The sequence below is a fragment of the Triturus cristatus genome, chromosome 1_2 (assembly GCF_964204655.1).
Source record: "Triturus cristatus chromosome 1_2, aTriCri1.1, whole genome shotgun sequence".
NCBI lineage: Eukaryota > Metazoa > Chordata > Amphibia > Caudata > Salamandridae > Triturus > Triturus cristatus.
In genome coordinates this window covers 923,050,624-923,070,302 of record NC_140580.1, presented here as the reverse complement: position 1 = coordinate 923,070,302, position 19,679 = coordinate 923,050,624, and the positions used below count along the sequence as shown (strand labels likewise).

The 19,679-nt window shown below is 44.7% G+C and overlaps 1 protein-coding gene across 1 annotated transcript; it reads right to left on the bottom strand.

The window, feature by feature from the left end:
* Positions 1-1,149: 1,149 nt before the first annotated feature.
* RBP7 (retinol binding protein 7) lies at positions 1,150-18,967 on the bottom strand. Its single transcript, XM_085609793.1, has 4 exons — positions 18,581-18,967; positions 11,021-11,199; positions 9,781-9,882; positions 1,150-1,461 (listed from the first exon to the last, which is right to left on the bottom strand). Exons 1-4 carry the CDS (start codon positions 18,663-18,665, stop codon positions 1,411-1,413), a joined length of 417 nt encoding a protein of 138 aa, XP_085465919.1. The 5' UTR covers positions 18,666-18,967; the 3' UTR covers positions 1,150-1,410.
* Positions 18,968-19,679: the final 712 nt, after the last annotated feature.

Here is a 19,679-nt window from a genome sequence, read left to right as displayed (position 1 = left end):
ATCACTGTCACCAACAGCCTGTACCATTTCATGGAGTTCCTTTACCTGCACTTTATGGTACAGTTCGAGTGGTCTCAATTGGATAACGAGAGGATCGCGTCATGAGAAAGTTCTGTGGAACTATAGTTCTGGAATGAAACACTTGTCAGGAAGAAATCTATTGGAATGCATTTTATACTGAAATAAAATTCCATCTGAGCATATCTAAAAAGGATTGTATTGTTAATTATGCTGAGATAGATAGATATCTATCTATTTTGAGGAATGAATTGGGAATTAAAGGGGGACCACTCTTGTACACTGCTAGTTGGAAAATGTGTCCTTGCCTGGAAAACCTAGGCGATCCGAACAACTAGATATTTGAGGCAGCCAAACATTGATAGCCAAACAGCACCTGATAATGTTGGATGAGAAGTGATTTATGTATGAACTGAAGTGTGCTGTTTATTGCCATCCATGAAGGCTGCTGTCCAGCAGCACTCTACCTCCAACAACTCCAGCTTCAGGGACTCCCTCCCAGGCCTACTTACCCCAACCATCTCCCAGATCGTAGCCTGTTGCAATGAAGGGTTTCACGTCTGCAAAGTGTTCGATCCTGTTTAAGAGCCATGTTCATGGTATGTTCTAGTGGAATGGATTGAGGATTATATGGGTTTCCAGTTATTCTGTCAGGGTCCTGTGTAGTGGATGGCAGTGTCTGATCTCTTAATACAACAATTTCTCTTCCTTAGTGCAGTCACATCTTTACACTGGCAGTGAGGATGGGAGAGAATACTCTTTAGCCCTCCCCACCGAGGAGGTAACTGAAATCTAATTTTCTGGCAACTCAGTTGTGGGCCCTCAAATGGGTGGTCTACTAGCTTCAGTGGGACTGTCCAGATCTTCAATGATCCTACTGTTGAAGCATCCTAAAGGGAAAGAGGGGAGGGGGGGGGGGGGGAGAAGGCAGACCCTTCAATAGCAACAAACCCTAGGGAAAGGGAAAGGTATGCAATTCTAACAAACTCTCAAGCTGCCTACACTGCAATACGTTCTATCCAAATGTGTGCAAAGCACAGGTGTATCCCGATGCCAATGTGTATATAGATAGCTATTGTACATCTTGAAATAAGACAGTTACTTACACTCAGAATGAACCCATAACAGACATTCAAATTCTCTTTGGTGTTTATTTTCAACAGATTTGTTGGCCAGGCCAGTTCAAACCTCAGCCAAGGCAGACCATAGATATATGATGCGCTAGTCTGCAGTCTCATCCGTCCGGCCATCAGCAAGGTATGGGTTCCTTCAGACGTGGCAGGCATGTTCGTTGTGCACTTTCAGTGTGCTGGAACATCTCAACCTGGTGATACCAGAATAACAGTTCAGAGTTCATACGCAGGCTTTAAAAAAAACCTTGAAGCCAAGGCATCACACTTTCTGGAACACCTGCTTGCACACTTGATCCTCGCAGCGCAGTTCCTGCATAGTGAATGAAAGACAAATTCCAGTAAGAGGATGGATAACAAAGTTGAAGTTTACACACCAAGCATCAACTGCCGATTGACTGGACCAGACTGAAGCCCTGCCCTGTAGACTTCTGAGATCTGCCACTTTCACTTAAAGCTGCCCCTCACCGCTGTGAAGTTCCATCCCACAGCTAGGTTAGAACTCGAAATGCTTCACGCTGCAGATATGCTGGAATAATTCCTTCGCAGAGCTGATCATACCCATAGGCTGTCCAGTGCTTTACAGAAGGAATAACATAATAGAAACATTCATTGTTCTGAAGGGCAAGATTATATGACATTGACACGCACAACTATAGAGGTCTCATCAAGACTTCAGAGAAATGTCCACATTAACAGAAATTCAGGAAGTAAGGCAACAATTAATTCTGGACATGGCAATGAAATTAATTTTCTATGGGAAGGCTTTATTTTTCTTATTTCTGGGGAAATAAAGTTCCGGAACTGCAAAGAGCTTCCTTGGCAGGGTTCCGAAAATAGTATTTGAGGATCACCCTTTCCAGGAGAAGAGAGCCTTCCGATACCGGTCCTAGGATGCTTGGTTCCAGTCCAGGGAGAACCTCACCCGGCAGTTTTGGGTTGACTGTTCCCATGAGGCACAGGGTCAAGAATGATTTGCATATGGGTTCAAACTGGAATGGCATGATGAGCAAATAAACGATGGATTTAGGCCCAGATCTCTGTACTGGGGTGAATGTATGACATTGTTCTGCATTCTGTCCATCAATTGTTCTTTTTGCTACTGTCACAACCTAGGCATCGGATTGCATTAAAGTCATTGATATAAGTGTTTGCTTTGCAATACTTACGGAAGCATATGCTTCCAAAGAACCCGCACACCAAGAGCTATAGGTCAATTTCCTCCTTGGCTGCATAATCTTACAATATATGTACCCACATAGTATTTAGTCACCATAACCTAAAATATTAATCCTCTATATTCAGCCGTTTAACTAGCATTCATGACCAGATTATACAACCATTACTGCAAAATACTTTAATATATTTAATGAAGTACAGAGTAGTGAAGCAGCCATAGTGTCCCAATAGCATCACAATGCATGCAACAAATCATTCAGAACCAACGACTTGTACTAAATTTAAAGCTGTCCTTGTAATTCTCTCAAAGTTGTGGCGTGTGACACAGGCGTGGGTAGGGGCTGGTATCAGATACAGCAGTACAGGCATAGGGAGGGGAGGAATTGTACACTTTCCCAAGAGACCCGTTCTTCAGAAATCCGAAATCCCTGAAAAAAGTATCCATTTGTCCCACTTGGTGCTATGTAAAGAGGTAGAAAAACATTGTAGCGATAATCGCCTCAGATTATGCCAGGCTTCATGTGAGATCAGACTCCAGCAAGGCTGCAAACATGCAACTTTGATGGCACAGGACTCGGAACATAGCAGGATTCAGAGTATTGCAAATCTCTGAACATCCACAGGCTGTGTGGACGTAGAGACTCCTTTTATAAATGTGTTTAGGCTAGAAGTATTACCACAGTAAGGCTCTAAATATGCCAGTACTTTCATTATTATGAAGTTCTCAGGAAAGTTTGTGAGCAATAACTGGATTTCATAAAGTATAACTGGAAAGAAAAAAAAAAAAAAGAAATTCTACTTGGTCCAGTGGCTAGGTCACCAACCAAGGATGAAGAAGAGCGCCACTACTCATCCCCAACCGAGGATGAAGAAGAGCGCCACTACTCATCCCCAACCGAGGATCAAGAAGAGCGCCACTACTCATCCCCAACCGAGGATCAAGAAGAGCGCCACTACTCATCCCCAACCGAGGATCAAGAAGAGCGCCACTACTCATCCCCAACCGAGGATCAAGAAGAGCGCCACTACTCATCCCCAACCGAGGATCAAGAAGAGCGCCACTACTCATCCCCAACCGAGGATCAAGAAGAGCGCCACTACTCATCCCCAACCGAGGATCAAGAAGAGCGCCACTACTCATCCCCAACCGAGGATCAAGAAGAGCGCCACTACTCCTCCCCAACCGAGGATCAAGAAGAGCGCCACTACTCATCCCCAACCGAGGATCAAGAAGAGCGCCACTACTCATCCCCAAGCGCCACTACTCATCCCCAACCGAGGATCAAGAAGAGCGCCACTACTCATCCCCAACCGAGGATCAAGAAGAGCGCATACAAGTTTAGCTTCCACCAGCATACGTTTTTCAATATTCAAAGAGTCTGGCATAAAGGAGCTGGAAGTAGGTGCAAGCAGTCATTCCTGGGCTAGATTGCCTGGCTAGTTGGGGATACTCTTGGAAACTTGTGGGTAGGCACAAATCTCTCCAACGTCTTCCCACCCTAAAAATGTTCCGAAATTTGCTACTCCCAGGTGAAAGAGTAACTTGAGGCTTTATTAGCAGACAGTCCCCTTGTTATAACATGCAGACCGGTTGTCTTTAACCCGAAAACAACGTCCTTGGCTCTAGGCCAACAATAAAGGACAAATCCATATTCTTCAGCATGATAAAAAATAATCTTAATACAGAAAGACGGTCAAAGATTAGTCACATTGAAGCAAAGCCAAACCATAAACGTTTTCCACTATAGCACCCCCCAAAAAAGATAGGAAAGGTTTGTGCAATCTTGTGATAAACTGCCCAGCATAGAGTACGCTTCTACATTTTTGGTGCACACTTGGGTGGAGAACGCCTCAAGCTGCTTTGTATACACTTGAGATTCCTTTGTTTGAGGAGTGTCCGTGAGAAGAGGCGGGATACTGGCCTCCACTCAATGAGCAAAATAGTAGGGGGAAAGTGTCACCCACATCTAGGTGGAAGGGCGTTGTTTGAATTTGGCAGAGCATATCTGGAACTTGGAACCAGCAATTCCATTTGTCTTTATGTACAGCATTGTATTGGTATGTCGAAAGACAGAACGGATCGACACTTTACGGGGCATAGTAGGTAATTTACATTCAACAGTATAAAATAAATTAATTTCAGACCTGTTAAACGTTTATTTACAACAAAGTCGGTCATTTAGTCCTCTAGAGTTTAAAACACACGGGTTTGTTAACCAACTTTCCGACATAATTCCCCTTCGCCCACTTTCTGATCTCAGCCACGCATCATGTTTGTCCATCTAGGCACTTAAGCGGTTAGAGCATTCAGCGGTTTCTCAAAGATCGCTGGTCTTAAAAAAATCCCAGTGCTCCTAAATTCAGAGAAGTCTTCGTAATGGTAGGGATTGAAAATTGGCCACACGGTGGCAGCACTATTTATTGAAAGCCCTGGTACTACACTGGATATGGTGTGTGATCTTTTCAAGAATTAAAACACACGTATCCACTGTGCTACAGATGGGAGGCTCGTTTTCCACTATGCTACAATTAATCTTTTGGCTCCACCTGTAATTTATCCCCACCTTCCTAAATAGTGGGCCCTATATGTAGCAGGATAAAGTCCAAGCTCTAGTGAATCAGTATTCTTATAATTTTACCTATATGGCCCAACACTTCCTTTCAGTAGATCTGGACCGATTTACACTGCCACCATATACTGCATCGGCCTCGTGTTCTTGCCAAATCACCGATTGAGGTGCCTGGGTAAGTAGATTGTGCTGTTTTAGGAGTCAGAAGCCATCTCATCCTAATCTTGTATGGTTTCTTTAGGTTGGAGGATCCCATGATATCAGGGAAGGCTATTTCAACCATTTTTTCCATTGGGTCTCTGGAACTCCCACCCTGTTCCCCATACGTTTAAGATTCCTTTTTTACGCTCACCACCAGTGTAAAGTATGGTGTAAGTGGTCCATAGGAACCCTTTCATAGTCTCCACTCTAGCACTTTTCAAGTGGCATTAATGGTGTCATGGCTGTTATTCTGTTAGTTCATTGGCAGTGAGAAATACAGTGGTTACCTTACATACATACAGTAAAAGCAGCTGCCTCGGCACTTTTCTCCTGTATGCTACCGGAAGACTTGGCCAGGTTTGGGAGATACATGGCCGTGCTTCGACTCGGGCTTATGGTGGAAGAGGGGCCAGGCAACACGAAAGTCAATCTGGTTCATCAAACCATTAAGTCTCCAGACGTCATTTTTAACTATTAAACTATAGAACCTGTACTAAACTTGCAAAAGATCGCATTGGCAAATCTCTTGCCGTTTATGTTTTTAATAATGTTGTATGTAAATGCATTTTATAGGGTTCTTTTAACTCTTTTAAATTGTTTGTAAATCATATTGCAAATGGTTTTAAGTAACTGTGCAATAAATAAAAATTCATTCATTCATTCAGTGGTTACCTTGGGTAGATCTAGTTTTGGAGAGACATACACCACAGGTCTTTGCCAGTTTAATTGTAGAATGCTCAACAAGGTTGACGGTACCTACATCTGCCAGAACAGTGTGAGGTGTGCCCATACAGTTCTATGACCCTAGTTTAAAAAATCCTTTAGGGGTTATAAAGGGATCTCTCCCATGAGTTTCAGGGCATTGATCATTGGGACTCTCACCCAGAGTAAGGGTACATCTGGGTGGGCTCACCCTGGTCAGGAGCTCTATTGTGGGGATCATGTATATAAAAAGATCTAGGTAACAACCCAAATCTATGACTATTATTGGTTACTATGATAAGATTAAAAACAGAACGGCACAGATTTGTACCGTGGTGGATGCTAGGAGACTTCTAATGGCCCTTGCGTCGTTGGTCTGGCCTTCAAACCTCACCTGTGGGATTAGCCCCCCTTAATCATGACCAGAAAGAGTTCCTAAATATGGTCTAAATACAACTGAGGCAGTGGTTGCCATTTTCTAGGTGTAATTGCAGACTGGGACTTTTGGCTAATGTAGGACTACAGAGCCGATCCCACTGTACACCCTATGGGGCAATAATCCAACCTTTCCTGGAGGGACAGTATTCCAACAAAATGTGTGGTAGGGAGAGTATGCATGTGGTTTATAAAAGGATATTATGGGTTAATCACAATATGATTAAGAAATTTTATATCTGCGCCCCCCCCCTTGGTGGTCGCACCAGACGAGACTATGTCCCCTTGACTTTGATGTTCCTGGTCGCTTTGCGGGATTGATGACCGCTCATCTCCCGGCCCCCTGCCCCCTTCTTCACACGAATATCTGTGTAATTGGCTGAGTTGTCGCTGTTGTCCCCCGCCCATGAGAGAGCAAGTCCCTATTCATGGAGTTCTTTTGCCTGGTATAAGTTTCTTTTTGTTGTTTTCTTTATAAAATAGTTAATAAGAAACCTTTCTGTAGTACTAGGTTCAGTTGTGGGCGGCTGCAGCCGTTATGCGTGCGGCTCGCTCCGACTCTTGTGACTGCTGTATTATTGTCTTACATTAGCGGCCGGCCCATGCGGTTGTAGGCCCATGACTGAATATTCGATGTGTAAATAAAGGTTTTAAAAAAAAAAAAAAAAATTTGGGTAAAGACCTTGGCAAATATTTTGGCCTAGGATTCAGAAGTGGAATGGGCCAATGGGATTTACAATCCTCTAGGTCTTTCCCCAGTTTCAGAAAGTGTAATTTCTGCTTCACTGCGATTCCAGAGGCTCCGTTGAAATAATTAAACTAGGTTGTCAGAGGGCAGATTAGCAAACCTTAATTTTCTCTAGAAAGTCACTGGAAGACAACCCCACGACAGGGTCTTATTCGAACTCATTCCATTTATAGCCGACAGTACCTCCTGTGACTCAATGGTGTTATTCATTTCTAGTCTTCACTTCTGGAAGAGCTTTGCATCTAGAGCATGGCTTAACAATTGTGATCTCATCCTTCCTTTCTCAGCTGTGTTGAAGGATTGGTACACCCTGGTAAATACCTTCCTTGTGCAGTCATCCATTACTGTTTTTCAATCTTGGGCCCGGATTTTGTTTAGGGTAATTAGCGCTAAAGCGTACATAGCAACTTCACCACTAGAAGTATACCAATTTTGCTAAACGTCTCATGGACATTGTTTAAGCGGCTTAGAGTATATCCCACTTCTTAGAATCTGTAGTTGGCCTTTGACTATGGCCATGTCTTTAGCCATCTCTTGTGATATTGTGGTCTTATGCTCATGCCCAGTTTCTTCTAGTTGTAGGAGTAGCTTAAGCTCTGTTAGACTTTCACCTAGACTGGCTCTTATGGTTATTGCCATGTACCTTACCATGGCTTAAATACATCAAATGATTATGGATTTGTATCCAAGATTTAGTTTACAGCCATATAATTGGAATTGCCCGACAAATCACATTTATTGGGTCTCTAAAAAGATGCATGCATGTCCTCCCTGTTCAGTGTGCGTTGGGTTTTACCTCCTCATTCAGTTGCCAAAAATGAAAGTTTGGGTTGTGTCCCCTACCATCTGAGCTTTAAGGAGCCTTTCAATGGGAGGTTATGGTCTCTTCTACTGTACATGGTTTTTTATCTGTGGTATAAATGTCTCCAGGCATAGCTTTGTGTGATGGAGGTTGGGCACATCAATCTAAACTTGGTCCCGGACCTGCTTTAGGTCCCCTTGTATAATTAGGGTGCTACTTGCCAGACCTGTAGACTGCTCCCTTCTGGGACCTGGCTGTGGCTCTACTAGGGTTTTTGCTGCTGCCTCGTATGGTTAGGTCCCCCTCCCTCCATTTTACCCTCACTTTGGGCAATGGCTACTGGGTAGTCCCATACACAGCACCACCTGTTCTGCAAGCTAGTCCATGGAGAAACCAACATGCCCCTCCATACAGTAGGTGCTTCGCATGTGGAGGTAAGGGGGGCAAAGGACTCCATGGTCAGAAGCACAAGCGCCATCCTCCCCACCCCCCCCCAGTCCATGCCAGCTGATCACCAAATCGTGTCTCATCCTCCATTTGATCTTTCCAGCACAGCCGGTGGCCCTGGTGTCCAGGCCCAAAATGTCTATGAGCCATTATCCAACACATTCTCCAGTCAAGCAGCCCTCTACTCCTCAAACACACTGGGACCTATTACCCACATACCACCTTCCGAGGGTCTTCCTGCTGCCATCTAGGAGCGGAGTCGGATTCCATCCTTAAAAAAGTTGCATGGTTGCCCATCCGTACTGCTTTGAGACTTTAGCTTATGGGACTGAAGTATGGTTGTGTAATAATGCATAAAAGGCCCTTCAGATCATAAGGAACTTCTTTAGTGTGCTTGGCTGCTTAATATGGGGGTAGAGTGCTGAAGAGTGGGGATGTTTGGATAAGCTCAGTTTTATCCTGGTGGGTTCCGTCTAAGTCTTCATGTGTTTAATGTAGCGTTTGAATATATGTTGGGCTGCAAGATTTGGCATCATGGCAGTTTGGCATAAAACGCTGAAGGTGGCTTCTGTACATTGGGTTTCTGAATAAAGACTTCTTTATAATAAGCCCCTCTCTCCAGTGTTTTTACGTATCTACTCTTGAGGGAAGTGGTGGATGACCAAAGGAGCCACACATGAGCGAGTGGAAGTCTGCCAGCGGCTATGCGCGTCTGGTGAGAGCAGAAGAGAACATAGTCATGGAGCTCCCCGGTTGTCAAGGGCTAGAAGGCTGCAGAGATGCCAAGTGATGTCATAAATTGACCACAGTAACTGAGGCAGTGAATATGATATTCTGTGTTGATTAGAACAGAAGGCCCCAATGATGGCCTAAGGGTGAAGTGAAGGACACTGCATACTAAGGTGCTGCGACAGAAGTCTTGGACTGTTCCTGAGCTAGTTTAAGAGGTTTAATTGAGTGGGTTCTTTCTGTATATATAATAGTTTCTGAATTTATAAATATGAAGCCTTTTTTAGAATCTTTGTTTGTCCATTTATTGACAAGTTTCTCAATGCTGCAAGATCCTTTGAGAAGATTGGATGCTAGAATTTCAGAAGCCGGGGTTTTCCGAATGCAAGAACCGGTTGCAATAAAGCACTTTCCATCACAACTGTTTCCTATCGTTATCCTAACCACTCAAAGTTAGAACTTGGCGCACTATGACCGGTGTCGGGTCCGGCCTCGTGGAAAGCCAGTTAAACATACTGGGCCCTGAAGCCTATTCCAGGATATATTTGATGATTTATTTGGAATTGTCTTTGGACTGGACAGCCTGCCAGGCACTAGGGACCACTGTGTGCATTTTGTGCCTTTAGGGCCAGAACGCACACACAGACACGCACACCCACAAAAGATAACTTGGTTGGGGTTTGTTGCATTTTTGAGGAGTGCAGTTAACTAACCTCACGAGCTACAGGCCACAGATTCAAGGTAGATTTGGCAAGAGAGCAGTATCTACCACCAGTCAAGCAGCACAGTGGCTTCTCCATTCCCCACACAGCCCCTTACCAGGTGCAGCTTATCCCCTTCAAGCCAATGAGTCCAGCCACGGTTCTTCTTCTCGCCCTTCTGCACACAGGTCAAGCGGTCATTGTCCCAGGAGACTGTACTCTGTGCAGAGTAGAGAGGGGGGGAAAAGAGCATACAGTTTCTCAATGTTTCCACTTTAAGAATTTCAGTAGGTAGAAACACTCCTCTGGAGATGCAAGTGAACTTAACATCAATAGGAGGTGTGGACTGTTACCGCCATTACTACACCCCCCCTTCCACCCCTCCTCCCCCTGGCGAACTCCTCCTCATACAATCACAAGCACCTCCATTTCAGATTCAGTTACCTTCAATGAGGATTTGTTTAAGGTTTTACATTTTAATACACAGGAGGAGGAGAGAGGACTGAGGGCATGCATTCTTGGAAGTTTTACAAAGCAAACTGTTTCTTCTGGCAGTTGGGTAAATGCAGGGAGATACTGGAACCAAAGCTCCGCTGTGTGTGGTTGTAGGAGTCTACAGGCAAGGCTAACGTGCTCTCCATAGACAATGAAAACCCTCAGGCATTATCTGCCCCTCTTCAAACCACTCCCCGCTATGGGTGTATGAAAGCCCACAACAACAAATGATAAGATTATGTAAATGTGGACTTGCCAAGGTAGTAAGTCTTACCGAGAGGTTCTGCACCCCACCCAGGAACAACACTAGAGACCTCTGGCTTCAGCTACAGAATCATGCTGAAACTTGTTTTATCTAGAGAAAAGATGAAATATGCAAGCCCTCTGGAACTAAGCCACAGAAAGCCAGGGTTTAATATAGACATTTGAATGTATGAGCCCATTGTTATTTCCTACAATTCACTGAAAACTCAGAACTGTAAAACTTGTCTAAGGAACAGACTGCCATCATAGGGCACACATTTGTTTGCTACCATCTTTAACGTGCTTGCTTTAAGAATTAAGTGTTTGAGTATCTGTATTGTCAATTTCTTACAGGGAACTGGTTGACACCCCGTGCTTTGCCATGTGTGGTTCGTTAAATTCACTTTCAGCCTCAAAATAGCTGGTACCAAGCACAGCCATAACCGAGGTTACCGAGCGAACAAGGTCAGAGGTCGCCAGTCTTGGCTTTGGTGAACCTAAAGTTGTAAACCGGGAGGAATCCAGCTTTCTAGAGAGTGGAAGGCTTCCAACTACGGCACCCACAGGCGGCATATCGAACACCCATCCAGGCTCTTTACAAGTTGATTTAATAATCATACCGTGCATTTCCTGTTGTCCAAGCCTTTTGTGTCCTCTTCAAACTCTTTGCCCACTGTGAACTCGACCAGGTAGTTCCGGAGTGAGCTCAGCGTGCGCATGGTGAAGCAGTCTCCGTTCTGTTCAATCACCTTCTGGGGCTTCAGCAGTTTGGCGATTTTACGTGTGGCAAAATCCACATCTAGAGAAATAACAAGTTCCAAATGCAAGTCAGTGGCCTACAAATAGCTGGAGTGTATCGCTGGAAGACAGCGCAAACATTGGCCCAGGGTTCGCATGCCCTAAAAGCTTACATTTGAGACGGGCCAGATAGTAAAGATGGGTCCATTTGCTCATGGCTCTGCAGTGTCTGAGAAAGTAAACGTAAGATAACAGGGAGAAACGTGCAACAGACCAACAAGCCACAGCAACGCTGACATTCAGGGGGAGGGGGGGGGGGGGGGTCAAGGAAAAGAAACCCTACTTCCAAGCCCATCCAAAGGTCATCACCACCACTACCTTTAAGATACTTTTGAACCCAAAATCAAAGCCCTTCAGAGGTCACAGGCATCCCAGGCACCCCCACCAACCTCCTTTATCTGCCTCTGGCTACAGGACATTCAAAAGGACTCTGAACTGTCTGGGAGGGAGTGGTTGATACGGTCTGAGAGGCTGCAAGCTAAAACCCTCTACCGGCTCTTGCCATCATCTCCAGAGGACAATTGTTTGGGTCACAGATCTCCACTACAGGGCAGGGTCCACCACACAAGAGGTGCTTCTCTACAGAATCCTACCCCTTTCTAAACTCTTGAAAAATCTCCATCAACACCCACCCACCCATTACTATTTACACTGGTCATTATCTCAAAGCTGTTCAACCCCCACTTGTGCCCCCAAACTAGCCAGGACTGGAGTTAAAAGTACTTATTCCAGTCAAAGTCATGTTAAGTTTGACGTAAATGGAACGGGGAGTTGGTGCCAGTCAATATCTTAACCACCATCCTTTAAATGCCTTCCAGTTGGCCGTAGAGCCTTGGATCCATGGAACATGGCATGCGAGTATCAAAGTCCCTATGAAAACGAAATTCTGTAGAACACCAAATTCAGGGAGTTTAGCAAAGTGGCACTTGTATTTCAAGAAGGAGTAGTTTAAACTGTTGCTAGAGAAGGCCCAATGATCCAGTTAAACATAAAATAAAGCCTGGAGGAGTTTAAGAACTTTCTACTCAGCAAACAAACATCAGAACAGACTATCAAGAGAAACGCCCCTTAAAGGAATTGAGAAACTGAGACAGGGCTGTCAAATCTATGCTCCGAGGTACTCCAGTGTGACGGCGCAAGGATTCCAGCATGCAATAGTGTTCTTCCGCAGAGAACCCCAGCCAGGTGTCGCCTGTTTTGCAGTCAGCTCAGCAGGAATCAAAGGCAGTTTCCCGGAGCCTTTAAAGGTGGCGTGTCCGAGTCCTAGCCCTCTAGCCCACCACTTACTTGTCAATAGTACAGCATACCCAGAAAACAAAATAAGCTATAAATGCATTACTACCTTGCTAATGGCTTGTAATCTGGTATTACCGAGAACACTTTCACGTTAAGAGGTGCTTGTTTTTGTCTGTCACGGGAGAAGGTAGTTTGTTTATTTTCAGATCTGCAAGTTGGAATAGTTCTGATTTTAAGGTCTAGCAAGAGACCGCTTCTTTAGCAACTCACTGGCCAAATACGGTATGAGGTCACTTATGGAGCGAGGCACCCTGGTCTAGCTACAGACACCTTTAGCACTCGACCCGAGCTCACGCGATTATCAAGAATAGAGGGGTTTCTGGTCTGCGACCAAAGCACCAGCAATAATCTCACTATGAACAGCAACAGAGGTTACAATGGCATTGAAGCAACTACAGCTTCAGTAATTACAAAAACAGCGACATTTACAACCACAGAATTAACCCCAGCACCCACAACACCAGGAGCAACATCTGAAGCACAGCAGGAACCATGGCTTCCACCATAGCTGGACTGCAGTAGTGACCACAGCTTCCATCAAGGTAGGTACAACAGCAGCAAAACATTCATCACCACAGCAAAAGATGCAAGCAGACGAACAACAAGACAAGAGAATGGAATGCCTGAATGAATCTCAACCATTAATAATTACTCTGGACTGCTTTACATAAAGGCCATTGCACCAAGAGAACATTAAAACCAACACTGCAAATCTGGGGTTACTTCAGAGGCAAACCGAAGAGTTACAGCCTAGATGTGCTTCGTCCTCGAGGTACAGCTCAAGTTTTAGTTGACAGAGTACAGGCACCAAGTATGAATATCCTTTGGGCTTCGAGCATCTCACAGAAGAAAAAGAACAAGTACTGGTAATGCCAATAGGTCTGGCTTTAATGTGCATATTAACAGAAGCATGAACATCTTCGGGCAACCCTGACCTGCCTTTGCAATCTGACTGACAGTGGATAGGACGGGACGAAGGGGAGTAGGGCCCGAATGTAGAGGTGCGACTGCTTGGAAGGTGGGAGCGCCCTCCCGAGATAATGCATTCTGCTGATCAAAGGAGTAGGAGGGGAAAAGTGGAATGAGGGGGGGGCGGAATACAAGTTTGGAGTTCAGTGAGCCAAAAACACCACCTGTATATCAACTTCCCCTGACATACTGTTAGGGCTTTGGTACTATGACTGCATAATGTTACTCCATTTCACTTTGTAGGACCATATTGCTCAATGTAACCGTGGATTGTATGGCTATCACTGAAAGCAAACTCCCTGTAGGTTTGAAAATGACAATAAAATCTGTTCAAAACAAACATCTTTGTACAACCTGCCTCATCAGGTCTCTGTTTGTGCAATGTTTATATTTTTCAAGTGTGTGGTTCCATGCAGCAGTCTGCATATTGCCACGGCACAAAGTTTGTGTATCTGAGCAGGCAGCGTGGTGTTTGCCAATTAAAACAAGACCAACTGGTTTTGCTAATGCTTGATTTTATTAGAAGAGAAGCTAATTGGGGACAGGATTTGTCCAGGGCCCACTATGATATATGGGAGTCTGCAGTCACTGTATAAAAGCCAGTCTCGAGTTTCCTTATTACAGGAGACTTGTGACATCCCTAGTCACCTGTGATAAAGAAATAGTGTAGCTGCTCTACTGTTATATGGCATTACAATTGAGTTCAGAAGTCAATGCCTTCTACCAGCACCAGCAGCCGAGGTGAAAGACAGGCCTCCGAACACAGTTTAAGCTGCACTTTAAAGACTAAAACCAAACAAGGCCTTTTCTGCGACAGCGGCTTTTAGATGTACAGCGATAAGTAGCAAGGATATATTCATTGCTACATATAGTCTACGCTTTTGGTTATTATAGGAAAACAGAATCTCACTGTGCGTTTCTACACATTTAAAGCAGAAGTTTAGTCTCTTCCGACTAACGATAACATGGTACGTATAATTTTGCACTGGAGATTCTAACTGGGTTCTTCATGTTTTGTATGAAAGAGCACCACACCAAGGATTTAAATGGTGTGTGCCTAGGGTTATGGTGCGACTATAAGGAATAAAGTATCCCTACTATACATTATAAGGATATTGCAAGTAACTTTGGAGTTCAATAACCTTATAAATAGGGCTCCTGGTTTTATGGTATTTATTTTGTCATTTCCGTCTATTTATCCATATTTATTTTATCAACTTTATCTGTATTTATCCATATTTATTATGGGATTTGTGAAAAAAGTAAAGCTGAACTGGTAAATTTCCACATGTATTTAACCAATAAATATGCAGTCATGGTTGAATGCCTGTCAGGTTTGAGTAATATATACACCCGCAGAAGATAAATCAGTGCACTCATATGAAAATTTCAGTATTAGCCTTGTGCATATCTACTTCTGTTTAAGCCTCTTTACTCGCATGTCTTTTCACCCCCTTACCTATCAATCCACACAGTTATTGGCCTAGCAGCTCCTGGAGGGAGTGCTGCGGGGCGGTGCGGGGGTAGTAAACTCCGTCAAAAGGAGGAGGGACAATGGGCTTTTGAGGAGGTCCAGACGTACATGCCCTAATATACTGTGAAAAATAGAGTACGAAGTGCCTCAGTGGGTCATGGAACATAAATGAAGGGGATGTATGATGAGAGGTTGGTCGGAATTCCTCAGTGGAGGGGAATTCCTCCTTTCGAAACTAGAGCCCTCACACACCCAGCAAGCTAGGTGGCATGCTTCATTATATGGGCCTGCTCCTCGTCGGGTCGGCACTGCAATACCCGACAGGCACCCCTAAAGGGGCTCTTTAGCGGAGATCTTTTGTTGCTTGCCGTATAGGTACTGTGGGTGTAAGGGGCCTAGTGTGTGTAGATGTGGAAGTGTAAAGTGCAGGGTAAAACCGGGTGGGATTCCTCTAAACTTTATTCAGGGAGGACCCCAGCCTGGTTAAAAAGAACAAAGGAGAGGCGACAATCTGGCTATAATGTGTTGGAAATGCGCTCTACTCCTAGGTGGTCTTAGGAGTAGAGCGCATTTCCGACACAGCCATCTACACACACTAGGCCCCTTACACCCACGGCGCCTATACGGCAGGGAACGAAAGATCTCCGCTAAAGAGCCCCTTTATGGGTGCCCGTCAGGTCATTTATGTTCCATGACCCACTGAGAACTCCGTACTCTATTTTTCACAGGGTAGTAAACTCCGGCATACCGCCAAACCGAGGTAAGTACGTATATAAATAAATCAAACAAATTACATTGCGCACGCTGCAACGCCAAATTGCGATGCAGCATGCGTAATGTAATTAGTTTTATTTATGTACGTACCTCGGTTCGGCCGTATGCCGGATTTACTACCCACCACCCTGCCCTTCCCTCGCCCCACAGCACTCCCTCCAGGAGCTGCTACTGGTCATAGCAAAGTGTATTTAGAATCACTCAAAAAGCACCCAATTTTCGTTTTTATCCACATTTAAAAAAAAAATACAGACAAGAAAATAAATGGTTTTCTGTCTCTTTTTATCTGCAAAAATGGGAAATACGGAGCCTTTCTTATAAAGGAACCCTGCGTTCGGCCTTGTTCCTCCCTCATGACTTGTAATATCCTCATGTACAACAGGGGTACACTATTCCATATATGCATGGCCACTGGAATTAAGCAGCAGCAGAGCTGCAGGGTTAAATACATTATGCTGCAATAAAAGACAAATTATGCTGCAAAACGCGGCACATTTCTTTTTAAATCTTACTTCATTCTTTGGTAATTTGTACACGTGGTAATACTGTCTGGGTTAACATTTCACCCCGTTAGTACCAATTTAACAAGCAAATACATAAATAAGCAACTGAAAGATGACTGGTTAACCTTTGCACAGGTTCTTCCAACAAGCGTGACACATTGCCACATTTTATTAACTTTTGATCCATATGAGCTAGAATGTTTTTAGCTTAAAATATACAAATTATGCAGCAGGTGATCGATTATGTGGCATATCCTTAATTATGTGAAAAAATCCATTGTTTTGCATAAACCCAGAGACCCTGCTTATATGTTACTAACCTGCCCCTTGTCAGCAGCCAACATTTTCGATCTGTATTTTGCAGATCCCTAGAGCACGGTTAGTTGGCACTGGACACCTGAAGTTTGCAAAAAAAAATAAAACCTCTGCAGGAGACCCAATAACCCCAGGGACCCATCTCACAGGGGTAGGAAACTACAACTTGCACTCAATACCTGCAGCACGGACTTTAACTTGAGATGCCATCACATTGGCGTGGCGACAGGTAACCTTCAGAAGTCTTTCCGTGTTGCCCAGGTCCATGCTCGAGTAACTGCTTTAGTAAAACTTTTCCTCAACATCCTATCACGTGCAGTTTTGCTTATGCCATTATAAAACCAGGACCACAAGCACCAGAACAAGAAAACCCTGAACTTGAGCAGCTAGTCCCACACGGATTTGGACATTAGCCAGCTATGCTGCTGGTTACTCATCTCTGCAGCAAGTGCACTACTCACCAGGGGCTAGGAGCGCATGGGCCGTCAAAAGCAGGGAGGATTCACCACTGGAGTGGGGGATGGGGGCAGACACTCTTGGAGAGTCATTTTTTTGTTTATTTATTTTTTTAGGAGGGGACCAACTAGAGGACTGATACTCAGAGTACGGCCTGGGGGCCCCATGCCCACCTCCTGACCTTTACATGGGGCTCCCCAGGTCAGCAGCCTGTTAACTCGACTCACCAGTACCATTAAAATGATGTTAAATAAACAGGCAAGCATTTATTTAAGGGGTAAGCTAAAGAAAGGAAGTGACTAGGGTGTCCTGCTGTTGCACCTCTTAACTTAAGGAACACCTTTATTTTTAAACACATCTGGCAGCAAATGTGTACACATTTTATAAAGTCTCTTCAAAAATCATAAAGTGTATTTCATTAACATGCAGGACCATTTCTCCTTAGTACATCAGATTGTATCAGTGCATTGAGAAGTATTGGTTTGTTTTAAGTGATAGTTTCCCCAACATGAAATTAAAAAAGTAGAAGTGTGGCTCAATGATTGGAGCGGCAGACCCTGATGCAGAGGTCTAGCCCGGGACCAGGGTTCAATTCCTCGCCTCGGCAGGCGGGTCTTGGGCTCAAAATTCCATGGACCTGATAATTCTCGCCTCGGTGCCATTCCAATCATGGAGTCCCACTCTGGGCAATAGCTTGCTTAATCTCCACAACGGCCCCCACAACGCTAAGGATGCCTGGCCTCCACCTTGGGGGTGCCCAGGAGTGGACGCCTCACAGGGAAAGCCAGGATGGGTTCCACAGCGGTATTCGTACAAGCGCCTTGAGACCCTTGCAGGTGAGTAGTGCGCTATACAAGTATCAATTTACATTTTTTTACAAAAACATTCATTCCCCCCCCCCCCCCCACCACCACCCTGACAACGCCAAAACTGAGCTAAATTAAGTCAGTTATGTGCATCCTCTGGGTGGCCTGTGGTCCTATGATACATGAACAACATTATAATTTATTAAATCAAACACTGGAGAGGATTTTGCAAAGCACACATCCTGAAGTCACATGTTAAGCTCTTCCTTTGTGTGATTATGAAGAAAAAGAAGGGAAAGCTGAAACCATTGCCATGGATCATATAATTTGGTAAAGTAGAGAAGCCGAGATATATCCCAGATTTTCTGGTTATTTAAATCCAATTAAAACGCCCAGAAGGTATTGGGTTGCTTCCCCTGGAAACAGTGTCCAGGTGACAGGAGAAATTGTCATTGTGTGGTAAATATCCCAGGTTGTCTTTTCATGTGTGAGTAAATTTACTTAGTACTATAATTTAAGTTGCATTCTGGGACTCGTAGTTTCACTTTCTTTCCCGCAAGACTACGAGTACCAAAACTCTAACCAGATATAAAAATAGGACATGCTTTTGAACTGGGGGAATTTATGGTCTATGGGCTGGAGAGAACTCTGAGCGTTAGACTCTGGCCGGAGACCCTAAGAGAGTTCTCGTTCCTGCTGGGCGAGGGGGTTGGGGGGGGGGGGGGGGGGGTGGTTGGGGGGAGTTGGTTAAAAACTGCAGATACAAAGACGGATGAGAGCCATACTCACCCAGCCGCTGCATATACGGCTCGAAATTGTCGTTGCTGACCATGTTCCATGTGCCGTTGAAGTCGGGTCGTGTCGGAGGAGCCATGCTCGGGGGCGGGGCAGCGCTCAGTGTCCCACCAGGGTCCAAAAAAAGTTCCTGCTGTTCGTGAGCCGCCGCTGCTTAGTGTGAGCTTTTATTAATGGCCGGGGGCGGGGCTATGGCGAGCCTGTCCAAGGACAGGTCACGTAACGGGGAGGCGGGTCAGAGGGATGTGGCAAGCTGGGGTATGTCACAATTGGCCCAGGAAAAAGGGAATCTGGCAAAGCACGCAGGAGCATGCGGCTAGGGCACACACAGCACGAGAGGTGTTAGACTGCCTAGAACCCGCCCCAGCACGTTCGGTACACCGCGCCCTGGCACCGTTTATGGCGCCTGCACTAAAGTTTCAGCGTTGTTATGTTTCTCTTTAATTATGTATCCGATCAACTCCCTTTAAGGGAATGGAAAAGAGAGATGGACCGGTAGGTGCAGGTAGGCGATAGGAGCACGTGTGCATTTTCCCCTCGCTTTATCCAGTGCAGGTTGGAAATTTCAGACTTTGGCAATTGCTGCCTTAGACATTCCAAACCACAAACGTGTTTATACGCGACTTTTGAAGGTGGGCTGCTGCATAGGGCCAGTGTACTCTTCCTGTAATTTATTTATTTATTTATTTATTTATTTAATGCGTTTTTATATAGCGCGGACTTTACCCGAAGGTGTCAGAGCGCTTCACAATAGGAGCAGAAATGATACATAAGGAGAAAAATTACAAGTGACATGTTACAAAATCAAACGTTACGGTCCATGAGGCAATAGTGACATTAATGCAAGTATCAGGAGCAAACAACATACAAGAGGTAGCAAACGATACGTTACAAAAGAAAAAAAAAGTGACGTGTGCAGGTTACAAGAGCATACAAAGTACACAGAGGTCAATAAATGGCAGACACTCAAAACACTAAAACAAAAGTTACGTTACATGAGGCAGTGGTGGCCGTTGTGCAAGTATCAAAAGCAACCCAAAATACAAGAGGTAGCAAACGATATGTTACAAAAGGAAAAGTGACGTCTGCATGT